The sequence below is a fragment of the Orycteropus afer genome, unplaced genomic scaffold, assembly GCF_000298275.1.
Source record: "Orycteropus afer afer isolate SDZICR_OR568_19922 unplaced genomic scaffold, OryAfe1.0 scaffold00045, whole genome shotgun sequence".
Taxonomy (NCBI): Eukaryota; Metazoa; Chordata; class Mammalia; order Tubulidentata; family Orycteropodidae; genus Orycteropus; species Orycteropus afer.
Window position 1 is genome coordinate 1422139 of NW_006921632.1, and position 24302 is coordinate 1446440.

General features: G+C 51.4%; 1 protein-coding gene across 1 annotated transcript; it reads right to left on the minus strand.

Annotated features, from left to right (window-relative positions):
* Positions 1–989: 989 nt before the first annotated feature.
* ASIC1 (acid sensing ion channel subunit 1) lies at positions 990–23566 on the minus strand. The gene is made up of 11 exons (XM_007937824.2): positions 23205–23566; positions 22121–22316; positions 4789–4939; positions 4048–4175; positions 3627–3777; positions 3173–3229; positions 2563–2716; positions 2064–2155; positions 1479–1558; positions 1258–1362; positions 990–1094 (listed from the first exon to the last, which is right to left on the minus strand). Exons 1-11 carry the CDS (start codon positions 23564–23566, stop codon positions 990–992), a joined length of 1581 nt encoding a protein of 526 aa, XP_007936015.1.
* Between the last annotated feature and the right edge of the window lie 736 nt (positions 23567–24302).

Sequence of the window (24302 nt, forward strand, 5' to 3'; positions counted from 1 at the left end):
AAGGTTGGGGGAATATATACACAGAGATATAGCAATATAGAGTCTGTATCATATAGAAATAGAAAATGCAGATGAGGTTGTTGAGAGAAGCAAATGGATTTGAGGAAGAGGACTTGGGGGAGTTCCATAAGAAAATTTATGGATGTGGCCCTCTGCAGGGGCCCCTGGGAGAGGGACTAGTGAGGTCAGGCACCAGTGCCCCTCTCCCTGAGCTGGAAGCCAACCAGTGGGGTCTTTAATGGGACAGCTATAGAGGAAGGCTGCCTCTTGGGGATTTCCTTCCAGCAGCTACAGCTCTGGGGTGATGGTGAGGTTGTAGGTATCAGGATGTGGCCTACAGCACCAGGGCCACACCTTGCCACCATCTCCACTTCAGGGGATTCCCCCACCCAGCCCCCTAAGGACTCCACATGGTGTGAGGTGATGGGACTGGGGTCTTAGTTCCTGCCCGGAGCATTGGGATTGGGAGGGGGAGTCACTGGGCTGAGAGGGTCTCTTAAGGCTGGGGAAGCCCCCCCACTAGCCCTCCCCCTCAAGGTACATTCTCTAGTTTGGGGCAAAGTTACAGACCCCAATGATCCCCTCAACCCCCCACAGGGAGGAGGCTTTGGTGACTGGTGGCAGCAAATGTAGGTGGACACTCAGATGACAGCCAGACAGACAGAATTCAGGCTGGGAGTTGGGAGAGGCAGGATGGGACAGAGAGGGGCAGCCTGAGGTCCCTTAACCCCTTTCTCTCTTTTTACTGTCTCTTTTATATTAATTTAGTTTTGTTAAAAATAAAAAGGATGGGATAGAGGCAGGGAGACGACTCTAAGGTCAAGATTCCTTCCTCACCACAGACAAGAGGAAAGGACTGCCTAGGAGTTGGGGCGGGGGGAGCTGCCCTGGGAGTGGGGAGTGAGTCCCCAGGACAGATGGGGGGCAGCGCTGGCCCTTGCTCTCCTAGCCCTCCCCATCTAGGCCTTTGGTACAGTGGGCTTTAGGGCTCAGCAGGTAAAGTCCTCGAACGTGCCTCGGGCCGGATGGTGAGGTAGGATGTTGGCAGCGTATGTCATCCCGGCAGGATGGCCACGGAGGCTCTCGCATGGGTTCTAGGGGAAGGAGACAGGAGGGGCACTGGTTATCGGAAAGGCCACAGATGGTGTTGGGGCGTTGGGGAGGCAAAGGAGAGAAGGGGCCAAGGGGGGTGCGTGGTCTTGGGGTGGTGGGGGAATGGAGGCAGGGCCGCAGGATGCTCCTCGCTTGCTCCCTCACGTGTCTTTTGACGTCGTCCAGGCTGAGGGCTACGCCCTTGTCCGCGCTGCTTCTTTTGGCTTCCTTCTGGCACTTTCCTCGTCGGCACAGCTTGTGCTTAAGAACCTGAGCTCGGCAAGAGGCCAGGGTGGGGGTGGGCGGGCTGGAACTCTGTCCCGTGGCCCCGCCCATCGGCCTCGGCCCCGCCCTGGCCCCGCCCATCGACCTCCCGCCCCGCTCACCTCATAGGCATAGTCAAAGAGCTCCAGCACCGTGAGGATGCTGGCCCCGATGAATAGCCCCATCTGGCCCCCAATGTCACCTGTGGGACAAGGAGGTCAGTGGGATCTGGACCCTTTTGTGGGGGGTGTCAGGGTTCACTGGCACAGGGGTGGGCAGGTCGTAACCGCAGGGCATTGGTAGCCTTGCTACAGAAGGAGCGCAAAGGCAGCTTCTGGAGGGCTTTTTACTGTCTTCCCAAAGCTTTCCTGAATTTTTCTACTTTTCTAAAATGAAGATATTATTTCAGGAAAAACAATTGTTTACCAAATCACTGAACACACTTACTGTCTTGTCCACTTTTCAGGGGCATGTAAAACAGTCCCCACTTCCACCCCCTGCCTGGCACTCATGCCCACAGGCCTCTTTTACTTTGTCTAAGAGAAAGCTCAGGTGCCTCTCCCCATATACCAGGACAACAGGATTTGGGAAAGGCTTCTGGGGCTGGGGGAGCCTCGTGTGACAGAAGCTAGCACCCTGCATTGGGTGGTGGGGAGTCAGTCTGTATCCATGGCACAGGCAGGAGACAGATATCATTGGCAGCTCACCCAGGAGCCCTGCAATCTCATAGGCCTTCTTCTGCTCAATGGTCTCATAGTTGAGGACTTCAAAGAAAATGTCCAGCACCAGGATGTTCTCCCTGCAGTGGGGTTGGGGGAGGAGACCTAGGTTCAAGTCATATCTCTGTCCCTTACTTGCTGGGTGATCTTAGTAAGCAAACCTCTATACACTGAGATGCTAACGGAACTACCTGCTTTGTAGGACTGTTCAGGATTAAATGACATACTGTATACAAAAAGACACTGTGCACACTGGGAAGTGTGAGGTGACCACAGTTAACAGTAATGAGGATAAAAACAGAGGACCAAGGGAGAGGGGGAGAAAGGAGGCTTTCCCCTTGCTTATTCTGGCTTGATCTTCCCTCTCTGCCCACCCAGTCTCCTTGGGCCTTCCCCGTGTCATCTCAACTTCCTCTTGCCTGCCCCCCCATCAAACCCCTCATACCCTTCACAATCCCCAGCTTAAGGTCACAGTCAGAGCCCTTACCCTATGTACTGCTCAGACTTGTTGAACTTTTTGGCCAGGTACTTGGCTGAGGCTTTGCTGGGGATCTTGACCATGGACAGCTCCTTGCCGTAGCGGGTGAGGTTGCAGGGCATTTCGCACACGCAGTACTCCTGGTCCTTCTCCACCAGGAAGTCTGTGCCCCAGCCAGGTGGCAGGCCCCCGTTGAATGGCACCCTTCTGCCAGCACCTTCCCAACATGCACATCCTAGCCTTGCCCAAAGGAACCCTAGGCCCATGTCTCTTCCTGCCTTGTCCTTCACCTCAGCCCTGTGCCCACCCATTGCTGATCTTCTCCCAGCTTCTCTGTGGACATTTCTTAATCCTCTCATTCCCTCAGAGCCCTCCAGGATCAACCAGCTGAGATGCTGATGAGTGAAGATAAGGGCCCCTCTCAGATGACCCCCCACTAATTTTTCATAAGGGCCTTCTGGAGATGCTGTTCACAACCTTGCTAAAGTGAAACACAGAGGAGGGTAAAGCCTGGTCCAAGAGTTATTTGAAATCTCTGGGAGCTTAGTCTGAAATGTCTGTGTATGTGGCTGGCAGCACTTCCTTCCCTCCCCCAGACTGTCCTAAGCAGGGCACTCACCCAGAGCAGGATCTGCACATTCCTTGTACTGCTCTGGAGTGCAGTATGGAGCATCCCCTAGAGAGGAGAAAAGGCAGTGGTGCAGAGGGGAGATTAAGGGGGTCTTTTGGTGGTGGTAGTACCAAAGGTCCCAAAGGTAGAAGTTTATAGAGGATGAGACGGTAGAAATAGCCATCTCCCAGTCTATCCTGGAGTTGACACCCCACATACACACTGTCCATCCCTCCTGGACCCTTCCCACTCATCCCTGTGGACTCATTCCATCCCTGTAACAGGCAGGAATTGAGGTCAGAGAGACAAGAGCCAGATGGGTATGGAATGGAATGGAAGTGGGGTGGGGAGAAGCCAGCTGGTCTTGCTCCCATGCTGTCAGGAGGTTGATGGGTGGGAAGCTGATGAGAGGTAGGGCAGGCTAAGGGGCCCCAGGACTGTGATTGGAGCACTGTGGCCTGACCTGGCATGTGTACCATGCGGCAGTTGCAATTCTCCACCAGGTAGCGCGTCTCACAATCAATGCGGCAGGCGGTGATGCTGTAGGAGTCGAAGAAATCCAAGTCCATGGTAACAGCTTTGCAGGTGCCCCAGGGCGGGGGCAGGTAGATGAGCTGCTGGGAGAGCCAGGGAGCTGGGGGGTGTGGGGACTTCTCCCGAGTCACCTTGATGTGCTTCTCTGACTTAGGAGTTCTGCCCCTTCTCCCTCTGCAGGCTTGGAGGGCCTCAAGGTTTACAGAACGTTCCCATTCATTCATGCTTCTGACTAGCCAGATGGCCACCCAGGACCTAACTCACCTGTCTCTCTCATTACTGATCATCCACCATGGCACTGTGATCCCACAACAACCCACCCTGGGAACAGCCTCCCGTGGCCCTCTCACCCGCTGCTCCTGGCAGGCCACGAAGGTCTGGAATCCTGGAGCTACACCAAAGCCCAGCTGGTCAATGAAAGGAGGTTCATCCTGACTGTGGATCTGCACTTTGATGCCAGCCTCAAATGACGTCTCATCTGTGAGAATAGGGGGAGGGGGTGTTGGGAGGGCTTCAAACTCCCTAGTCTCCTCTAGAGCTGGGGACATCCTTCATCTCCTGGGAGTAAGCATAACATATGCTGGGGCTTGGAGGTTTGTAGGGTCCTGCTCACCGTAGCCTCCTTCTGGGTCCACCAACCCTCTGCTGCTCCATGACCCCTACATCCTTGTCACCTCCTTTCTTACCTGGCTTCTGTTATAAATCTGGGGGTTTCAAATTCCTTTTTTTCTGATCGTCACTGTCTCAGCCTCTCTCCATCTCTCTCTCTCTCCCTTCCTCCCTTCTCTCCTATCTCTCTCTGCCCCAAGGCACCTGAGACCAGACAGACAGCAGGCAGCCGGAGAAGAGAGGGGAGAGGGAGTTATTTATAGAACTAGTGGCGGCCACTGATGGAAAAGGATGGCTGGTTACCTTGGAGAGTAACTGAGCCAGGAAAGGGGAGCTAGAGAGATGTGAGTGTGGAAGACCAGTAGAGGCAAAGACACAGAAGGCAAGATGCTGGGAGGAAGGGAGGAGGACCCACAGTAGAGCCCAGGAGGCCCTGGCTGAGGCTGGGGCCAGGAGCTATGAGAGGGGACACCAGGACGTACCAGTCTCCCCCCACACGGGCAGGTACTCATCCTGCTGGATGTCTAGCATGATTTCCAGCCCGTTGCCTGTCCCACCCTTCATGGTCTTCAGCCGCGGCCGTCCATCTCGGCCAGAATTGAATGTGTAGCACTTTCCATATCGCGTGAAGACCTGTCAAGGCAGAGTGGAGAGCTTGAAATGTGCCCAGCACCCCCTGCCTACCAAGTCCCCAGACTCCCCCAGCTGCTAGAATCTCAACACCCTTAGGAACCATTCCTCCTTTGCAAGGCATTCTCCATTTGCTGTTGTCTCTCACCCTTTGTCCACCCTTCTTTGCCGTGCCATGTGCCCTGGAAAGCTGGCCCTGTAGGGTGCATCACCTGAGCTCCTTTGCTACCTAGATGGGCTTCCAGTTGGGTTTGGGCAATGGGAGGCATCAGAAAGAGATCAGAGGATGGGGAGAGAGAGAGAGATGGGGTACTCATCCTTATCTCCTACCCCTCTGTATTTCAACAGTAGCTTCACTCTTGGTGTCTACAGATCCTGCCAGGAGGCCTCCTTCCATAGCACTGTTTCCACCCCTTGCTTTTTCAGCTGATAAATGGTAACAGTTTCCCACTATTGTTAGTGCATTGGCCTCTGTCATGGGTTTCCTTAATATGCCCACAGCTCTGTAAACAGTCCCTTGTTAAAGTCTTGTCATTGAACTATTTGAGTGGCAAGCTTTTCCCTGCCAGGATCCTGACATATACACCTCTTTCACTAAGATCTTATCATTGCAAGACCTCTGGGCCCTCCTTTGACCATACCACTCAGGCCTGAACTCATGGGGCCTTCTGAGACATCTCATCTCTTCTCCTGAATTTCATCCCAAGCATATGAAATCTTGCTTTCCCTAAGATCATCTCCCAAACTAAGCTAAGCCTTTGTTTCCTTCAGCCCTTTATGTTCATCATTGCCCCATGGTTACTAGAGCCCAAAAGTAGACCTAGTTACCATGCCAAAGACCATGTCCATCCAAGTTCCAGCACCACTCACTCAGCATTTGAGACTGACCACCCAAAGTGTGGCACATTTGGTCATCCTTTTGCAGAATTGTAGGGGCCTCAGAAGAGCTCTCAGCCATGGGACAGACTCTCTTAACTTTTTCCACACTCCATGCCCCAGTGTAGCCCTTATCATAGCTCTGATTACACAGCCACACAGAAAAAAGTGAGCCAATTCTCCGTGGCCCTCTCATCACAGCTTCCATGAAAGCCCCAAGTTCATACAAGTGGGGTGGGTATGTTTTTACTGCTGCTGGATGGTGACAAAGTCCACAGAGTGAGTCCTAAGGTGAATAGAGACACAGTCCAGAGAAAGAGAGAAACAAAGATTTTCAGGGTCTACTGGAGCCCAGGGTGGGGGATGGGGAGGGATAGCTAGGAAATAGTCTTTGCTCTCCCCCTTCACCCCCCTCCAGAAAATAAAACATTCTAGTCTTTTCCATTCTGTGGGTGAATCTAGAGATGAACTTGAGAGATGACTCAGAGGACTTTGAACACCCAGCCCTACTACCAGGTCCTATGACACTCAGCCATAGGCTCCGGGCTAGCCACACACCCCAACTTTACACCCCACCCAGAGATGTGAGGGATTTGAGCTAGCTGACAGCTAACCAGAAGGCTGGCAGTTCAAACCCACCAGCCACTCCTCGGAAGGAAGGTTGGGCAATCTACTTCCATAGTGATACCGCCTCGGAAACCCAAGGAGGGGTCACTATGAGTAGTCCCACTCCAAGGCACATAACAACAATGCTGGCTGGGAGCCCTAACGCAGAGGGCTGTGCTGCTAAACAGAAGTTTGCTGCTGCCACCTGATGGCTGTGGATGAGAAGTGTCTGCTCTGCTCTTGGGCCTAGAGGAACTCTTCCTTCCTCCCTCTTCCTGTATCTCTTGGACTACCTGAGGTGCAGTAGCTAAAATCTCCCATGTCTCCATCTGTCTGTAATCAGTCCGCAATGCACTGATATGACACCCATCTGCTCCTACACTAGGGAGAAGTGGGGCGGGGAAGGCCTTGAGAATCTGGGAGTGGGGCAAGAGAAGAGTCAAGCGAGACAGAACTGGAAACCAGTTTGGAGAGAGTATGGGGTGCTGGCCCTAGGAGGGAAGGCCCTAGGTCCTTGGGTGGGAGGGCTGAGTGGGAGGCAGTCTTCTTCAGTGACAGTTTCCCTGAGTAAGAAGTCCCTATCTCCTTGGTCAGAGGTGGGTGAGATAGAAGTGATTAAGAGGAGGCCTTTTGTTTACCTCAGACAGACAGACATATACCCAGCAGGAGGCAGGGATCCTGGAGGAGGGCACACAGAAAGAACAAGTAGGGCTGCTTCCTACTGTGGGAGCCACTGACATGCTGAGGACAGACGAATGTGCTAGGTAGAGGGGGGCTGCTGCCCTGCCCCCTCCACCTCCTGGCCTGGCACCTCCAGAGACCAGATGGCACCCACTCTAGCTCTAGTCCAGGGGTAACAGTCAAAATAGTTAACAGCTAGTCAGGTGTGGGCACCCACCGACAGATCAAACGTTGGCCTTAGAGGTGGAGCAAGGTCCTGGGGCCCTGCTGGGTCACAGGGAGGTCTGGGGGAGGACCAGAGAAGCTGGAGGATATTCAGGGAAACACTAGGGGCCTCAGGGGAGCAGCTAATTACCAACCTGTATGGATGTATTTGGAGATTCCAATAGGGAAAGCTGTACTGATGTGGATCTGGGAATATCAACCTAGCGCCAGACCCTGGGGCTCCCAGGCACATCACAGAGAGTGCGTAGGGTGGGGGAGGGTGTAGAAGGGTCATAAGCCCCAGGAGGTGATGGTCAGAATGAGCCATGGTGGACACCCTTGGGTGCTGTATCAGGCATGGACCCCCACTCACCACGGAGAAGTTGTGAGGGCCACAGGGCCCCCCGCGGTAGGAGCAATAGAGCAGCATGTCCTCCAGCCGGTGGCAGGAGCGATTGTAGAATCGGTGTAGGTTAAAAGGCTCCCCAGAGAAGGCCTCAGGCCCCGGTGGGGCAAGGGGCACCCCAGGGTCATCACTTTCATCCAGCCCCAGCATTGGGGCCAGGTAGAGCAAGTCGGGGTAGCTGAGCTGAGACAGCCGCACAGCATTGGTGTTACACAGGGTGACTGCTGGGAAGGCCAGCTCCGTGGTCGTTACTTCGTCTAGCAGAGTCACGTGTGGGTAGCTGAGGTAATAAGCGACGCGGTCGCCTACCTGGCATAGGAAGGCACCCAGTGCCAGGACAAAGGCCACTGCCCACAGGGCTTGCCTTGGCCCTGGACCCCCCTCCACAAAGATGTGGCTGGTGCCATGGAGGGTGCAGCTATTGGCAAAGGCCACCAAGTCCATAGGCAAATCCCCCTCACTGGCCTCCTCCTTCGCTGCCTCCTTTTCCTTCTCCTCTTCCTCCTCCTCCTCGGATTCTGAGTTATCCCGTTGCTGCCGCTGGCGGGGACCCCAAACATCTCCCAAGGACCCTGGGGCATCCTCTCCAGAGGAGAAAGACACAGAGCAGAAGATCTGGATGGGCATCTTCTCAGGGGGGCTTGCTGGCACCAGGGTACTGGCAGAAGAATGGGGAAGGTGCTGGGGAAGAGTGGTGGCACCAAGCAAGGTCCAGCAGTGCCAGTCACTCAGCTCTTCCGTCAGATCTCTGTGCCTGGCTGGCCGTCCTTCCTTGTCAGGGGCCTCTGTGGCAGTGTGGCTGAAACAGGGCGGGGCCTCGAGAGGAGGACCAGCCTGCCCTGCCAGGGAGGGCGGTCTTCTGGGCTGATGAATAATTGATGGCGGTGAGAAAGGGAGGCTGATGGTAAGGAGGGGTGTCCAGAACCCTTTTCCTGTCATCAGTTCCAGCAGGGTAGAGAGGGTTGAAAACAGAGTAGAAGGCCCTGGAGGATCCCAGGGGTCCAGCCTAGGGCTGGGAGTCCTAGTTCCCATCTTCCCGAGGTGAAGTGGGTCCAGCACAGTCCTCAGCACCCATTGCCAGGATGACCTTAAACTCCAACAACCCTCCCTGCCCCTAACACAAACTTTTTTGTTTTCATCTACAATCTATTCCCTCAGTTTCCCCACCCCAATTCTGGGTCCTCTCCCTTATTATTATTTATTATTAATAACTGGCCCGGTTATTCCTCTGAGCTATCCAAGGCTCCAACATCCTGCAAGCACTCTCTGAGATCCCAACTTCCTCTCTAACCCCTGACTCATAATCCCCCCAATTATTTCATTGACCCCCCTCCACTTCCCCTAATATACCCTTAGATCCAGTCTCCTTCTAATTTTTTCATTGATCCCCTCAATTCCTTTCCAATAACTTTATGGACCCAGATTTATTTCCAGTTATTTCCCTGGACCCCAATTCCCCTGCAGTCATTCCTTTGACCCCAATTTCCTCCCAATCAGTCCCTAAGCCCCATTTCTCCTCCCCTCACTCCTCTGACCCTCAGTTCTACATCAGGTTAGCACCCTCCCCCATGCTGAGTTGCACTTAAGTCACTTTCCCCAGGCCTCCCCCCCAAAAAAAATCCATTTTTGTGGCTTGTGGGACAATCCAGGTTCCATTAGCAGAAGTCTCTCATTGACCACAGACCTATTTATGGCCAATTCCCGGCACTAGGGGGAGGGACCCCCATCTCTTGCAGTTGAAAAGCTTCCTGGAAGCTCCCCACTACTCTCCCAGCTTGCCCACCCCTCAACAGTCCAGGAGAGGAATTCGAGGAATTCTCCCCCAGTGGGTGGAAGAAACTGAGATCAGAGCAGAGATGGGGTGGGGGTGGGGGTGGAGAGCTGGGTCTGGTAGGGAGTACTGGGAACCAACCAGGGGTGCTCCTCAAACCCTCAGCCTCATAGAACCCCCCTGCCTCTGGGTCTTGAGGCTCCCTCTGCCCTCAGTTTATGTTCTCCACCCCCAGGCCCCTGGCCCCTCTGTGTGCTCTGATTACTCAGGGCCACTGGTTGAGGAACTTGAGCCACCAGCCAAGTCTCTGACTGAGAAGGTGACCTGAGGGGAGGAGAAGAGGGGGGGAAAAGGTACAATGGATTAACCCTTCTTCTGCAGGGCCAGAGGAGGAGCACTACGGGCTAGACAAGTCTCCTGGGTGTCCTGTTCCTCTACCATCCTACAGCCCCAGGCAGATTCTCCCTCCTCTTTCCTCCTCCCCACTGCCATTCCCCCACACCTTCACATTTCCATTTGCAGGCAGAGACCCTAGAGTGTGTTGGGATTGGGACTAGGGTGCTAGGTTTTAGCAGAACTGACTGATGTGGGACCTTTAGCCTGAGCTTTGCTGCCAGGAACATAGAGGCCCCAGAAGGAAAGAAGCTTTGGCAATCTGGCCTCTCTCCATCCTCACCATACTGACCTCAGATTGGCCTCATCATCTCTTGCCTAAACAACAGCCTCCCAACTGGTCTCCCTATCTCTCTGCCTCCCAGCAGTCTCTTTCTGCTAGTCCATGCCTTGTAATTCTGATCATTCTTCTGCTTAAAGACCTTCTTTCATTGCCCAGTGCCTCCAGGTAAAATCCCTCAGAAGGACCTATGAGGCTTTCCCAGCTGAAAGCTTTTACCCTCCTGTCTCACCTCCTATCTCTACCCTCTATCCAGAGTCTGGCCACCATGACCTTCTCTCCAGTCTCCAAACACACTAGGCTTATTCACTCATCTGGAAAATTCCTACTCATTTTTCAGGACTTCACTCACATGTAACCTCCTCCAAGAAACTTTCCCTGACTCTGTGGGACATATTAGTGCCCATCCAGGGAAACAATAATGGGTCCAGTTCTGTTCAAGGCCTGTTAGGGGTAGGTAGTGGTCAGGAGATCCTTGAGGGCAGGAACTGTGAGAATGAGAGTAGGATCCAGAAACCACACAGAGAAATAGGTACAGAGAAAGGCCAGATAAGTCAGAACCTGAGGAATACCCATGGTGACCAGCAATAAGTTATTACAGAGATAAGAGAGAGAGCCTCACCACCCATGCTGTTGCCCTTGAGCTTTTCTGCTTCCTGTCCTGTGTGCATTTTCTTCCTCCTTATCAGACCTTATGCTCCCAGAGGGCAGGGTATGCCTCCTTTCCAGGTCATCAGACATGTTCTAAAAGTATGTTCTACACTTGGGTTGGAGGCCAGTTTGCCCAAGTTGAGGCTTGAAGTGGGGAAGCCGTGGCTGCTCATGCATTCTGTGCCCACTAGAGGGCATTGCCACCCTCCTTAGACTTGTCCCGGAAGGGGAAGTAGACTGGACTTCTCATTCACTGCCATCGAGTCAATTTGACTCATAGCAACCCCTCCTTGGGTTTCTGAGGCAGTATCCCTGCAGAAGTAGATTGCCCAGTCTTCCTTCCGAGGAGTGGCTTGTGGGTTTGAACCACCAGCCTTCTGGTTAGCAGTCAAATGCCTTAGGCACTATGCCACCAGAGCTCCTAGATTGGACTTCTAGAGGGAAGGAACTAAGGCAGGGTGAGGTTTTTAGCTTGAGGTTCCTACCAGAGAGAAAGGCAAGTACCCACACAAAGGACTGTGAGTTTGGTATGGCTGGACAACTCTTCCTCTCACCAACCCAAAGAACCACATTGCATACCTGCACATCACTACTACACGGATGCATAGTTCTTTTTGCAAAGCAACAAAGATCAGATACACATACAACTGCACTTCCTCTCTCCTCCATCTTTGATCCCCTAATAATCTCTCCTGCCCTCATCTCAGTTCCAGTAGACAAATCCAACTTTTTTACAGCCATGGGGAGGTGAGAAAATGTTCAGCAGCACATATCCCCCAAGCATACACAGAGGACCCCAGGAAAGGTGTCCAAGTAAACATATACACAGAACTTCCCTCAATTCTGAACCCTTTGTCCAGGATGCAACTGTTCCCCATGTCACTCCCCACCCAGTACCTCTGGTCAGCCATGTGTAATGACTATATGGTTTCTGGCTTTCTCTATGTCTCTGTCTGAATCCAACCACTCACACATCTGTGGAATGGCTCATGGTTTTCAACTGAAGTCTCCTGGGATCCTTGCACAAGCCAGTGAAATATGCAGATGCGAGTAAATTCACCCCCATACGCCAAATGAGAAAACTGAAGCACCCAGAGCAAGTGGTTGGCTTGAGACTAGAATTAGGTCATCTATCTCCAAATCTCTTCCTTAACTCTTTCATTTACTCACCAAGTATTTACAGAGTGTCTGTGTGCTAAGGACACAATGGAGATCAAATGATGGACCAGAACCAACCCTCATGGAACCTACTGTCCAATGGGGGAGACAGACATCAATTGAAAAAAATCACAAAATAAACACTTAAAAACTATGGTAAGTGCTATGAAAGAAATAATATTTTTCCACGGGGGTGAATTACAGCGGAACTTGGCTCAGACCAGGGAATCAAGGAAGGTTTCTCTGAGGAAGTGACATTTGAATTGCAATCGAAAGAATAAGGAGAAGCAATTCAGGTAAAGGTTTGTGTGTATGTGTGTGTTGCAGGGAGGGGGTATTCCAGACAGAGAACAGAGTCTGTGCAAAGACCCAGAGGAGAGAGATCTGAGAGAAGGTGACTGTGGATGAATAGGTGGGTGAGCATAGGCCAGGAAGTCAGGTAGGACCCGGACCACACTGGGCTTCAAAGGCCTTGGTAAGCATTGTGGTCCAAGAGCAATACAAGACAACCTGTGGAAGTATTCTAAGCAATGAGATCTCTGATTTGATAAGACCACTCTGGCTACAGAGTGAAGGTTGGGCTGGAGAAGCCAGAGGGACTTCCAGGGGACCTGTTAAGAAACCATTGCAGCAGTTCAGGTGACAATAGGTAGCTTAGAAAAGCATGGAAGAGTGAGAGGAGAAGTGAGTGCACTGGAGAGATATGTAGGAGGCAAGATGGGCAGGTCCTGTCAAGGGAAGTGAGGGAGAGGGATTGTCAGGGATACTTTTATGTAATTGGGTGAGTGGTAAGGTGCCTCACCAGATCAGGCACACAGGTAAGGGACTAGTTTGGAAGGTAAGATGATGAATTTGGCTTTGCACATGCTGGTTTTGAGGAGCCTTGAGACAACCAAGTGGAGAAATTGGCCATTGGGTCTGATGCTAAGAAGAGAGCTGTGCTGAGACATATATTTGGCAGTTGTCAGTGTGTAGATGGTAATTGAAGTCATAAGTGAAGATGAGATTGCCCAAGAATAGAATATCAGGTAAAAAAAAATAATAATAGATAAAAAGACCTAGTTTGGCAATATCCACTAAAGCTAAACAGAATCCTAGCCTATGACTTAGCCACAGCTCCTGCTTATATACTCAAGATAAATGAATGCAGTCGGATCCGACTTGATGGCACATAACAACAACAACAACATGTCAAACAAAAGCTACATGCAAGAATATTCATAGTAGCTTTATTTATATTAGACAAAACTAGTAACAACCCAAATGTCTAGCAACGGTGGAATAGATAAATTGTGGTATGTTCATATAATGAGGTAGTACACAGCATTGAAAGACAACCAACCATTGCTACACACGACAGTATGGCTGAATTTCACAGCCATAATCATAAGTAAAGAGCTCTGGTGGGGCAGTGGTTAAAGCATTTGGCAGCTAACCAAAACATCAGTGATTCAAACCCACCAGCCTTTCTTTCACTCTGTGAAAGAAAGATGAGGCAGTCTGTTTCCGTAAAGATGTACAGCCTTGGAAACCTTTTGGGGGCAGTTCTACTCTGTCCTGTGGGGTTGCAATGAGTTGGAATTGACTCAACGGTGATAGATTTGGTTTTTGGGTAATCATAAGCAAAAAAAGACAGATGCAAAAGAGTATACACTGTCCAAAGTATACATATACATGACATTCAAGAACAGGCAAAACTTATCTATACTGAGAAAAGTCAGAGAAGTGGTTAATTCTTGTGGGGGCAGAGACAGAAGAGTAGCTAGAAGCAGGAGGAAAACCAGGAGAGAGTGGTTGTTGGAAAGACAGCCATTCATAAAAGAGATAATGGCCAACTATTTTGAATGCTATTAAAAGATCAAGGATGAAAAAAAAATGTTTGTTGGATTTGGCAACATGGAAGTCACTAAAAGCCTTAGCTAAAACCATTTTGGTGAAGTGATAGGGATGGGGGAAGAAGGCAGCCTTGAGTGGATTAGAGAATGAGTGAAAGATGAGGAAATGGAGCCAGTGAAATATATTTATCACTTTTAAGAACTCTGTGAAGAAGCAAAGAGATAGTGTAGAGGCTGGAGGGTCTGTGAAGTTGAGAGAGGTTTGTTTCTTTGGTCTTTATCTTACCCAGAACGAACAAATCTGTCCTGAAAGAAGTGCAGCCAGAATGCTTCTCAGAAGTGAGAATGGCCAGACTTTGTCTCACTTACTTTGGTCATGTTGTCAGATGGGACCAGTCCCTAGAGAAGGGCATCATGCTTGGTAAAGTAGAGGGTCAGTGAAAAGGGGAAGATCCATAATAAGATGGATTGATCCAGTGGATGCAATGATGGGCTCAAACACAGCAAGGACTGTGAGGATGGCACCGGACTGGGCAGCATTTCATTCTGTTGTACAGAGGGTCAGTCACTAGGGATTGAGGCCGACTTGACAGCACCTAACAAGAACAACAATATCTTAGTGCAAAATCTGATCCATAGTACCAAAACCACCAACCAAGCCTGTTGGCATCGAATTGATCCCAACTCACGGTGACCCCATGTGGTACAGAGTAGAACTGCTCCATAGGGTTTTCTTGACTGTAATTGTTATGATCGCCATGAGTCAGAATTAACTCAACAGTAGCTAACAACAACAATAATATTTATGGAAGGAGATTGATTGCCAGGTCTTTCCTCTGTGGTGCCACTGGGTGTTTTGAACTGCCAATCTTTAGGTTAGTAGTGAAGCACAGACCATTTGCAGCACCCAGGGACTTGGTACATAGTAAGTGCTCAATAAATGTTAGCTGTCATTATAGTTGTGTATTTTAAGAATGTTAACATGTTTCAGTATGGATGGGAAGGTTGTACTTGAGAGAGAACGACTGACTGTAGAAGAGGGAGAGGTGTAATTATCAAGGGAAAGTTCTTTAAAAGGCAGAAGGAAATACCATGGAAAGGATAGGTCGAGGTTTTGTCCTAGGTAAGTAAGATGGATGGTCCCCCTGGATTTGGTATCCAGAGGAGAGAGAAGAGCTTGTCTGAGGCTTCTGTTTTCTCTGTAAAGGGGGTAGGAAGATTGTCTTCTGAGAATAAGAGGGAAGCTGAGAAACGTGGCTGTTTGAGAAGTTTGTAGTAGTCATTGGGGAGAGGAAGCTGACCAAAAAAAGTGGGGTTCCAGCAATGCTGCAGGCCTGTTGAAAGAGGCTGATCCTGAACACAGTGTGTTACCAAGCTGCCCTGTTGTGTGACTTTCTCTGACAGAGTTTGGCTGTGCTGGTGCCACCTTGAGGAAAGTCATTGGTCAGTTCATCTACTGCGGAGACTTAGCCAGATGGTACAATGAAAAGGCACCAGGGTCAAAAGACTTGGTGCACTCAGGCTGTGAGGGCAAGATTCTTAGGGTCTTCCCTTTGTACCCCCTTTCCCCCCCCTTCCTGCTTCATCACAGAGCATGGGCAGCTGGGGATCCCCTAACACTCTTCACCACACATAGTTCTGCTCCCATAGCCATACACAAAGAACCTGGACTTAGAATTTATGAAGTCAAGGTCTCTTGCCCAAGAACTGCCTGTGTGACCTCAGACAAGTCACATAACTTCTTTGAGCCTCAGTTTTCTCATCTTTGAAAAGAAAATAACCAACATCTTCCTGCCTTCCATAATCATGAAGATCACATGAGCTGAAGTATGAGAGGGAATTTGTAAATGGAAAAGCACCACCATGAGAGATTATGAGAGATGATAAGTCCACTGGTATGTGCTCCCATGAGCTCTAGTGGCATAGTGCCTAAAGCATTTTGACTGCTAACCAGAAGGTTGGTGGTTCAAACCCACCAGCCACTCCGCAGAAGGAAGACTGGGCAATCTACTTCTGTAAAGATTTACTGCCTCAGAAACCCAATGGGGGTTGCCATGCATTGGAATTGACTCAATGGCAGTGAGTTTTGTTGTTGTTGTTGTTGTTGTTTGTTTGTTTGTTTTCCCATGAGACCAGAAGTTGTCTGCATACAAGCACTCTCCCACAGCCACACATACCGAGCTGTGTGTGCCCCCATGCACATCCACACATTCCACTTCACACCCTCATCTGCATCCACACTCTCCCTCAGACACACACAGAGGTGCACACTTGTGTTTGCACATTTGGGCACATATGCAGTGAGTGTGTCAGAAAGAAGGCAAGGTTGGCTGCTATGCATGGTCAAGGCCACTGCTGTGCATGGTCAAGGCCACTGCAGTAGTCTCTCCCCTAGGGACGTTCCCGACCTGGCACACTGGTACAACACACCTATTAGAGACACACAACACTAAGCTCCATAGCCCAAACCTCCCAGGCCCCCAGGACTGTCAGTCACATGGAAGGAATGCAGAAGTGAAGGGTGGGAAAGGCTTTTCTTTCCAAGAACTCATAGTATCTGAGAAAGATCACAACTTGCTCTCTTTCTCCATCAGGAGTGGCCCTGGAAAGCCTAGGGTGGTGAAGTATCAAGGGGACATCCCATCAAGGTGAATACACAGCAGTTTCATGCTCATCTTAAAATTTCCCATAAAGAAGATGTTGTCTGATGCATGCATCCAGAAAACAGTCCTACACATGGATGAGCATGGGTTTGGCCAGGGAACCCCAAAGAGGATCTTCTCCCTGGAGGCTGAAGGAGGGGCTGGTCCTTGACAAAAAAAAAAAAAAATTAACAATGTGCTTAGTGTACCCCACTGCACAAAATAGAATATTGGGAAGCTGAGAAATGGAGCCAGATGGAACTATGCTCAGAATAGAACCCAGGAGTCCTAATGCCCAGCCCTATCCTCTACCCAAACTACGTACCAATTCTCATTTTTTGTGGCCCCTTCCCGGTTTTGCCTCCCAGAATCTCCAGCCAAGGTCCTGGCTGGAAGTTTCTCAGCCAGAGGGAGAGGATCCTGGAGAAGAGGGAAAGCTTGTGCCTGAGAGTCCTCGGCAAGGGCAGGAAAATGACTCCAGCTTGTAGAGAATAGGGCTGGTTCATCAGCTGGGGAGTATGGGGTGGGGTGGGATGAGGGAGACACCAGCACATTCCATAAAACTAGAATTTTCTGAATAGCTGAGCTGGGCTGGGAAAATTAGAAAGAAACTCAAGATCATACCTAGATTTAGAAGGTCTTCTAATCTCTATGATGTTACTTCTTGCTCCAAAGATCATCACTTCCTTCCTCATGCCCCTCAGCTCTGGGCCTCACTGGTGCTGCACTGAACTCTAAGTTCCCTGTGGGCAGGGACAGGGTTGGCCTATTTACCACTGTACCTCTGCACCCAGTGTAGGGCCTGGCACTTAGAAATGGTTCTATCTGTTCCAGGAAGGAATAAACTGGAGTTCAATAAAGTGAAGCTTGATGCTCCCCAACCACAGCCCTTCATTCCTAACAGTCGATCTCTTTCACCATCACCCCCAGAATTGAACTTGTTTTTCACTAAGTGGAAGCCTTCTCACAAGCAACCTCTGCCCACAACCTCTCTGCACACCTTGCCCTCCTTCCTGACCCCACATTAGGGATAGGAGCCAGACCTGCTAGTTTTCCGTGGATTTGGCCAATGAGAAAGGCCCAAGACTTGGAAACACTCCTCCTCTTTCTCACCTCTCCATTCTAGCTTCTGCCCCTAGAGACACATAGTTACTTACATCAATTCTCTATTACTTTAGCCAATGGCCAGGAGATCAATTAGCTAAGAGTAGCCTCTTAGCTGATGGCAGTCTGGGAGAGGGAGGTAAGCGGGGAAATTAAGTTACCTAAAGGATGTGTGTGCACGTATGTGTGTGAAAGAGAGAAAGGGAGAGAGCGAGACCCCAATCTGAGGTCCCCTGGACTCCTGCAACTGGCTCCGCCCCTTCACCACCCCAGTCTCCTCTCCTCTATCTCCTGTATCCAATTCATGCACTTCCTAGAGAAGGAAGGAGAGCTGGGACGATCAGGCAGGAGGGGATATTCAGTCACCCCTAGAGCAGAAAGCACCCCTCCTCTGTTTTCACCTCTCCCTTTTCCCTTTTCCCTGCTATGTGGGCAAACTTTCCACACAGCAGCCCCCTGACTCCCTGTCTACCTGGAGAGAACAGAACCTTGCTGAAACCCTCCCCAGGGACTCCTTATCAATGGGTGTCACTGAAGGGGTGGAACAGACTCTGGGGATGAGGAAGCTCCCATGCTGGTCTTGGCTCTCCACAGGACCCCCCAATCCTGGCTCTGCTTGGTTTCAAATGACCTCTCCCTTTCCCTCTGTGTCCTAGGATCACCCACCCACATCCATGTCTCACATCAGCCTCTCACCTCCCTAGGGGCTCCAGGAGGCAGGAGGGAATATCAACCCCTAGGAGGATTTCTGTACCCTACTTCCCCTCTGGGGGATTCCTGTTCCCACTCCAAGGCCCTGGGGGCTACTCCTGTGGCCCTCCAGGGATTCCTGTCTCCCTATCTCCTGCTCCTCAGTTTGACCCAATCCTGAGAAAGACTGCTATCACCACAGCACACCCAGTCCCAGGATTTCCATTCTCTGCCCTCCCCTTCCTTCACTTCCAGGGTCCAGAAAAGAATTCCTGTTTCTCTCTCCCCTGTGCAAAGGCTCTGGGTCTCAGATGGAGGAGGGGCGGTGGCATAGGGCAGACTGGGCAACCATCTGCCAGCCCCCTCCCCTTGATGCTGCTCAACATTCCAGCCACATCTGCTGCTCCCACTGCCAGGGACTGATAAGGTGCAGCTGGAGGCTGGCACCAGCTGCGACTGTGCTCACTCCCCCAGCCCCCACCCAGGCAGCTGCACCCCCAGCCCTCCTCCATGGAACCCCTGCCCTGCCTTGGCCTGGCTGGCCTCAAGGTAGGGTGGGAGAGTGGAGCCTCAGACCCTGTTGCCCTGGCAACTGAGCATCCGACTGGGAAGGAAAGAAGATAGCCAGGGAAGAGGGGGCCCTGCAGTTGGGCCTTGGGTTGCTCTTTTGGTGCTCAAGAGGGAGCTGCCGAGGTCTGCTGTGGGCATACTCCCCCTGCTGCCTTTCTGCCTCTTCAGCCCCGAAGGATTTCTAAACTAGTTTGTCTCAAATTTAGTTGAGGTTCCCTGTATTTGACACAAACCCCACAAGCTGACTCAGGCACATCTAGGGGGATGAACCCTGGTCAGACGCTCTGTGACCACCAGTCTATCCCCTGTGGTGAAGCTGGATTCAGAAGCATATCTGGAGGGATCCCTGCCACTGCAGATGGCAGTCAGGGAAGCTAGGGGCTTTGAGGGACCAGAGCAGTCTGCAGCTGCAACTTCTCTCTCCCTGGAAGTGGGTTCTTATTGTTTGGATGGGAGTCGCCCTTGGAATCCACAGAAAAGTTTATATGTACCTATGTGCTCTCTACCTGACAAACACTTTCAGGGAAGGTGTGGACCTCTGTTAAGAACTCCCGCTCTCAAGGCTGAAGAAGACTGCCAAGACGTTCTACCCTAAGTCCTGACCCTACAGACAGATGTCCTGTCAGTGCCGCATCCACCCAGTGGCTAGATATACATCCCCAACACACCTCTGGACCTGGCAGAGGAAGTACATGAAAATCAGACATTAATTGTGAGACTAAGGGGAGGGGAGGGAGGGGAGCGGAGCACCAGGCAGGGAGAGTCTGAGCCCATCGGGACTGGGGAACAGAAGGAGAATGTCAAGGCCTTCCTTCTTCACCAACAAGCTGTCAGATGTGGAGTCACACCTGGAACATACCTTTGGGCAAAAGTTGTAGAGTCCTTGCCATGGAAAGGGGCTGCCAGTTAGGTCAGCCAGAGGGGATAGAGGGAGAAGGAGGGGCTGAGAGGTTTGATCTAGTCAGATTCAGGATCAGGTCTTTGACATGGGCTGAGCAACAAGGAAAACCTGGTCTTCTCTTGACAGCTAAGAGCTAAGAAATGCCACAGTTGGGCCTGTATGGTACTAGCCCGTGTGTCTCCTCCTCCTCCCTCCACCCCCCAGCATGAAGAAGAACTCAGATTACTCCAGAACATTGTGAAGTAATCATATCTCCATCGAGCTGCTTAGAACTCTGCCCTCAGACAACACAAACCAATCACATTTTAGTATCTCCATTACCAGGAACCAAACATGCCTTAGCATTACTACTTGCAATCCTTCTGGACACAATGGGAAAACATAGCCTCAACTGAGTACTTTCTATAGACAAACTTATCTCAATCTTATACCTTAGCATCTTCCCAGGTTAAGCCAAGCAATTCCCTCCCTCATCCAACACTACAAACTATCCAAGCTGATGAGGTTTCTCCTTTTTTGGTGGTCCCTTCTGCCTGCAGCTTGAGGTGTGTTTGGGATGGAGGAGGGCTTTAGCTTTCACTTCCACCTTTAACTACAGTTCTGCTACTCTTGGGAACAAGGTTGGAGGGTAAGCCTGAGAAGCCACTTGGTCTCAGGCTCTGGGGAAATCTCCTGTTGTGGAGAAGGAAAAGAGGTAAGGAAGTTGTACTTGCATCCAGGCTAACCTCATCATCTTGGCTCACCAAGGACTGTGGTTGGGTAACCTTTGTACAGTAGGACTGACAAATGCCCATGAAACTGGTCTGCAGAGCAGGGCTTAGAGAGATTAGGAAAGCCTGTGTAATTTTAGTAGGAAAAACCATGCATCCCATGGCTCCAATCTTTCTACACAAAACAAATATAGTTCATGTCTCCATAAGGCTGGGAGGAAGCAAGCAAGTTTGGAAAGAAATGATCAGGGAGAGAAGGGGAAATCTGAGAGTGGAGCGTTGGGAGCAGGCACAGAGTGCAAGAGGGCCTTAGGCGAGACTGGATTTTGAGAAAGCAATGAAAGAACTAGAGGTGAACACAGTGATTCCAGCACTATTAATGAAAAGGGCATAGTGTATTGGGACTTACTGAGATATGAATTCTACTACTGAGTCTGTCACTAACCAGTCAAGTGAGCTTGGGCAACTCACTCTACCTCTCTAGGTCTCAGTCCAAGCATTTATAAAATAGAGATGATATGGCTGATTCTACTTTACTCACAAATCCATCAAGGGGATCGAGGGACAGCCTGGCAATCATTCTGAAGAGTTACAAGTGCTATCCTCTCATTTGGTGTTGTTATTCATGCATGGTCTCTTTCCAGCCTCTGCCTGGTTCTTACCTCTGGCACATCAGATGCCAAAGTAAGCTCCCCCACACCCTCCCTGGGGTGCTTGCTTTGAGGCAGCTCCATCTGTGGGGTGTGGGGTTTGTGGTACATCTGCACCTTGAGAAGCTAAAGGATCCTCCAGTTCAGCCATGACTCTGCATCCTGAATCATCTCCCCTTCCTAAGGCTTGGCTCTGTAGCACTTGCTGGCAAGGGGTGGGGGTTGGGGAAGTGGGGAGTGAAGCCTAGTTAGACTGTGTGTGTGTGTGTGTGTGTGCGCGCGCGCGCGTACACGGGAGGGTTGACAGAGATAAAATGACATGTCTATTTAAGAGAGAGCTTCCCTGCCTTTCTATGTTGTGCAGTGCTTCTCAAACTTAGTGCATTCAGATCACCTGGGGATCTGTTGAAATGCAGATTCTGATTCACCAGGATTTCTGGTAGCATAGTGCCTAAGGCATTTGACTGCTAACCAGAAAGCTGGCAGTTCAAACCCACCAGCCACTCCTCGGAAGGAAGGTTGGGAGATCTACTTTCGTAGTGATACTGCCTTGGAAACCCAAGGACTGCCTCGGAAACCCAAGGGGGGCTTGCTGTGAGTCGGGTCTGACTCGACGGCACATAACAACAACAACAACAGGGCTGAGGATGCGGTGATGTTGGTAAAATTCTGCTTCTCTTTCAAGCTCCTAGATCTGATGCTGATGCCACTGGTCCTCAGACCTCACTTCAAATAACAAGACTGAATCTTACCCATCATTACCTCCAGCTCTGACACCTGTGGCCCAGAAGGTAAGATTGGTGAGATCTGTGTGTGTGTGCACGTGCACGTGTGTGCGTGCGTGCATGCGCATGTCTGCTTGTGTTGTATGCTAGACTCTCTTTCCTGCCATCATGGATACAAAGCTGAGGACAGGCCTGAACAAATGTGGCGCTGTGCTGAGCAACATCTCCTCCTGGCAGAAGTGGGACACACGTTCCCCCTCTCAGAGTAGCCTGCTCTCTCCTCTTCCTCTGGGGGTCAGGCTGCACGGCCCAAACCAGGGGACTCACTCACCACCTTGAAGTCTTCGGCGCTGCAAACCTCCCCCCGGAAATGGCAGGAGAGCAGCATGTCTCGAATGTCATGCCCTGCTCGGTCATAGAACTCGCGCATGTTGAAGGGCTTGGGCTTGAAGCTGCGGAAGTTGGCCTTGTCCTGCAATATTTCCAGCTGCTTTTCATCTGCCATCTGTGTGTCTGGTATCTCATACCTGGAGCCCAGGGTGAGCAGAGCACAAATCAGCATGACCTTTGGTTCCTGCCACCCTTTGGTCTCCAGCATCAAATACCCAATGTGCGGGGGGTAGCATCTCCCCTTGGGGATCAGGCCTAGGCACCAGCAAGGAAGGAGAGCTGAATATGTCCAGAGGACTTGCCACATGGGGTCTGAGAAAACAAGAGGGTCTGCAGGGCTGCCCAGGGACTGGGCATCTCAGTACATGGGCAGGAGGGAGCATGGATAAGGGTGGAGTGGGCAGAGAGATGGAGGCAGGAGCTATAGCTTTTATACTGTAGTCTCTACACTTTAAAGATGGTCTTACACTCCTCCACCCATCCCTGGAGTGAGGAGAAGGTCAGGACATAGTGGAGGAGGGGACATATGTCACTCCAGAGAAGGTGACAATGTCTCACAGCTCAGCCTGGGTAGGGGCAGAGCTATTTTGGACTGTGCTGGGATCAGAAATTAAACTCAAAAACCAAACCCATTGCCATCAAGTCAATTCTGATTCATAGCAAACCTGCAGGACAGAGCACAACTGCCCCATAGAGTTTCCAAAGCTATAAATCTTTACGGAAGCAGACTGCCTCATCTGTCTTCCACAGAGAGGCTGGTGGATTCGAACCAACAATCTTATGGTTAGCAGCCAAATGCCTTAACCACTGTGCCACCAGTGGTCCTTGGATCAGAAATTGAGTACCCTTAACTGGATGTTCAGCAGGATCCTAATTCGTTCGTCTGCTGTGAGTGGCAGGTTTGGGGAGGGCTGAAGGGTTCTATGTTGGGTTAGGGAGACAAGCACCCTGATGGGGTGCCTGGGAGCTGAGACTCATGCAACTCCAGGAGTGGGGCTGAAGGAGGGTGGGTGGGAGCTGCCCACCTGTTGTTGAGCAGGGCCAGCAGCTCTCCGGCGTGGTACAGGTCATTCTTGGAGACTTGGCTAAAGCGGAACTCATTGAGGTTGCACAGTGTGACGGCAGGGAAGGTGAGCTGGGAGGCGGCCACCTCATCAAGCTTGGTGACATGGTGGTAGTGGAAGTAGTACTGCACACGCTCCGTGCACACGCATAGCAGCACAGCCAGTGAGCCCAGGAAGCACAGGGCCCACAGTGCCCGCTTCAGTGACAGCCGCTCGTAGGAGAAGATGTGGGCCAGACCGTGCAGTGTGGAGCTGCTGGCAAAGGCCTGGATGCTCACCGGCTGGACACCACCCACCTCCTCCTCCTCGGCCTTCAGTTCCATCCTGGCCGAGGGGATCCTGGGGGGGGGGAGTCTGTTATTGTCCAGAATCCCAGTCCCATAGGTCACTGGCTCTAGGGCAGGAGAATACCCTGAAGTGTGAGCCCAGAAGGGCTGACAGAGGGACATACTCCCAGGACAGGGCTCCTCCAAATGTAGGGGCTAAGGATGGGGGTGGGGGTCAGATTAGGTTAAAGAAAATTCTTTCCCAGAAAAGCTTTTCCAGCCAGGGGAGTCATCAAAGGATGAGAGGGAAGTCCCAATGTTCCCACAGGCAAGCAGGCACAGGAGTTCCCTCCAGATGTGGGGTTACTCTGGGACAGGAAATGTCCACCCATCCTGGAGACAAGAACTCCCCCAGATAGGCAGAACTTGGGGTCAGGAGGTGTCCCCAGTACTGGGATCTTCTTTCCTTAACTAAACCAGGGCCAGAACTCCCCGCACCCCCGGAGGTGAGGTACATGTGGGGAGGGGCCCAGCTTGGGTCCTCACCTGCGGTTGTCTCCAGTTCTCATTTCGGTGCAGGCTGTGTGCGTGTATGTTTGGGGCGGGGGCTGAGGGTGGGGGTAGGAGTGGAGAGGAGCCCGTTGTGGACCGAATGGGGGGGGCGGTTCCCTAGGACAGCGAACCGTACCCGCCCCGGACGCAACCCCTCTCCCCCCCCAGTCCAGCTTCTCGTCGCAGCCAGATTCCCTCCCTGCTCGGCCCCAGCCCCCGCCCCCCGCCCCAGCCACCGCGC

Coding starts and splice junctions, on each gene's coding strand:
- ASIC1 (XM_007937824.2), bottom strand. CDS start 23,566: ATGGAACTGAAGGCCGAGGAGGAGGAGGTGGGTGGTGTCCAGCCGGTG. Junction 3,778..4,047: donor TGGCCTGCCAGGAGCAGCGG/GTGAGAGGGCCA, acceptor CTCTCCCAGCAG/CTCATCTACCTGCCCCCGCC. Junction 2,717..3,172: donor ATGTGCAGATCCTGCTCTGG/GTGAGTGCCCTG, acceptor GCTGGGGCACAG/ACTTCCTGGTGGAGAAGGAC.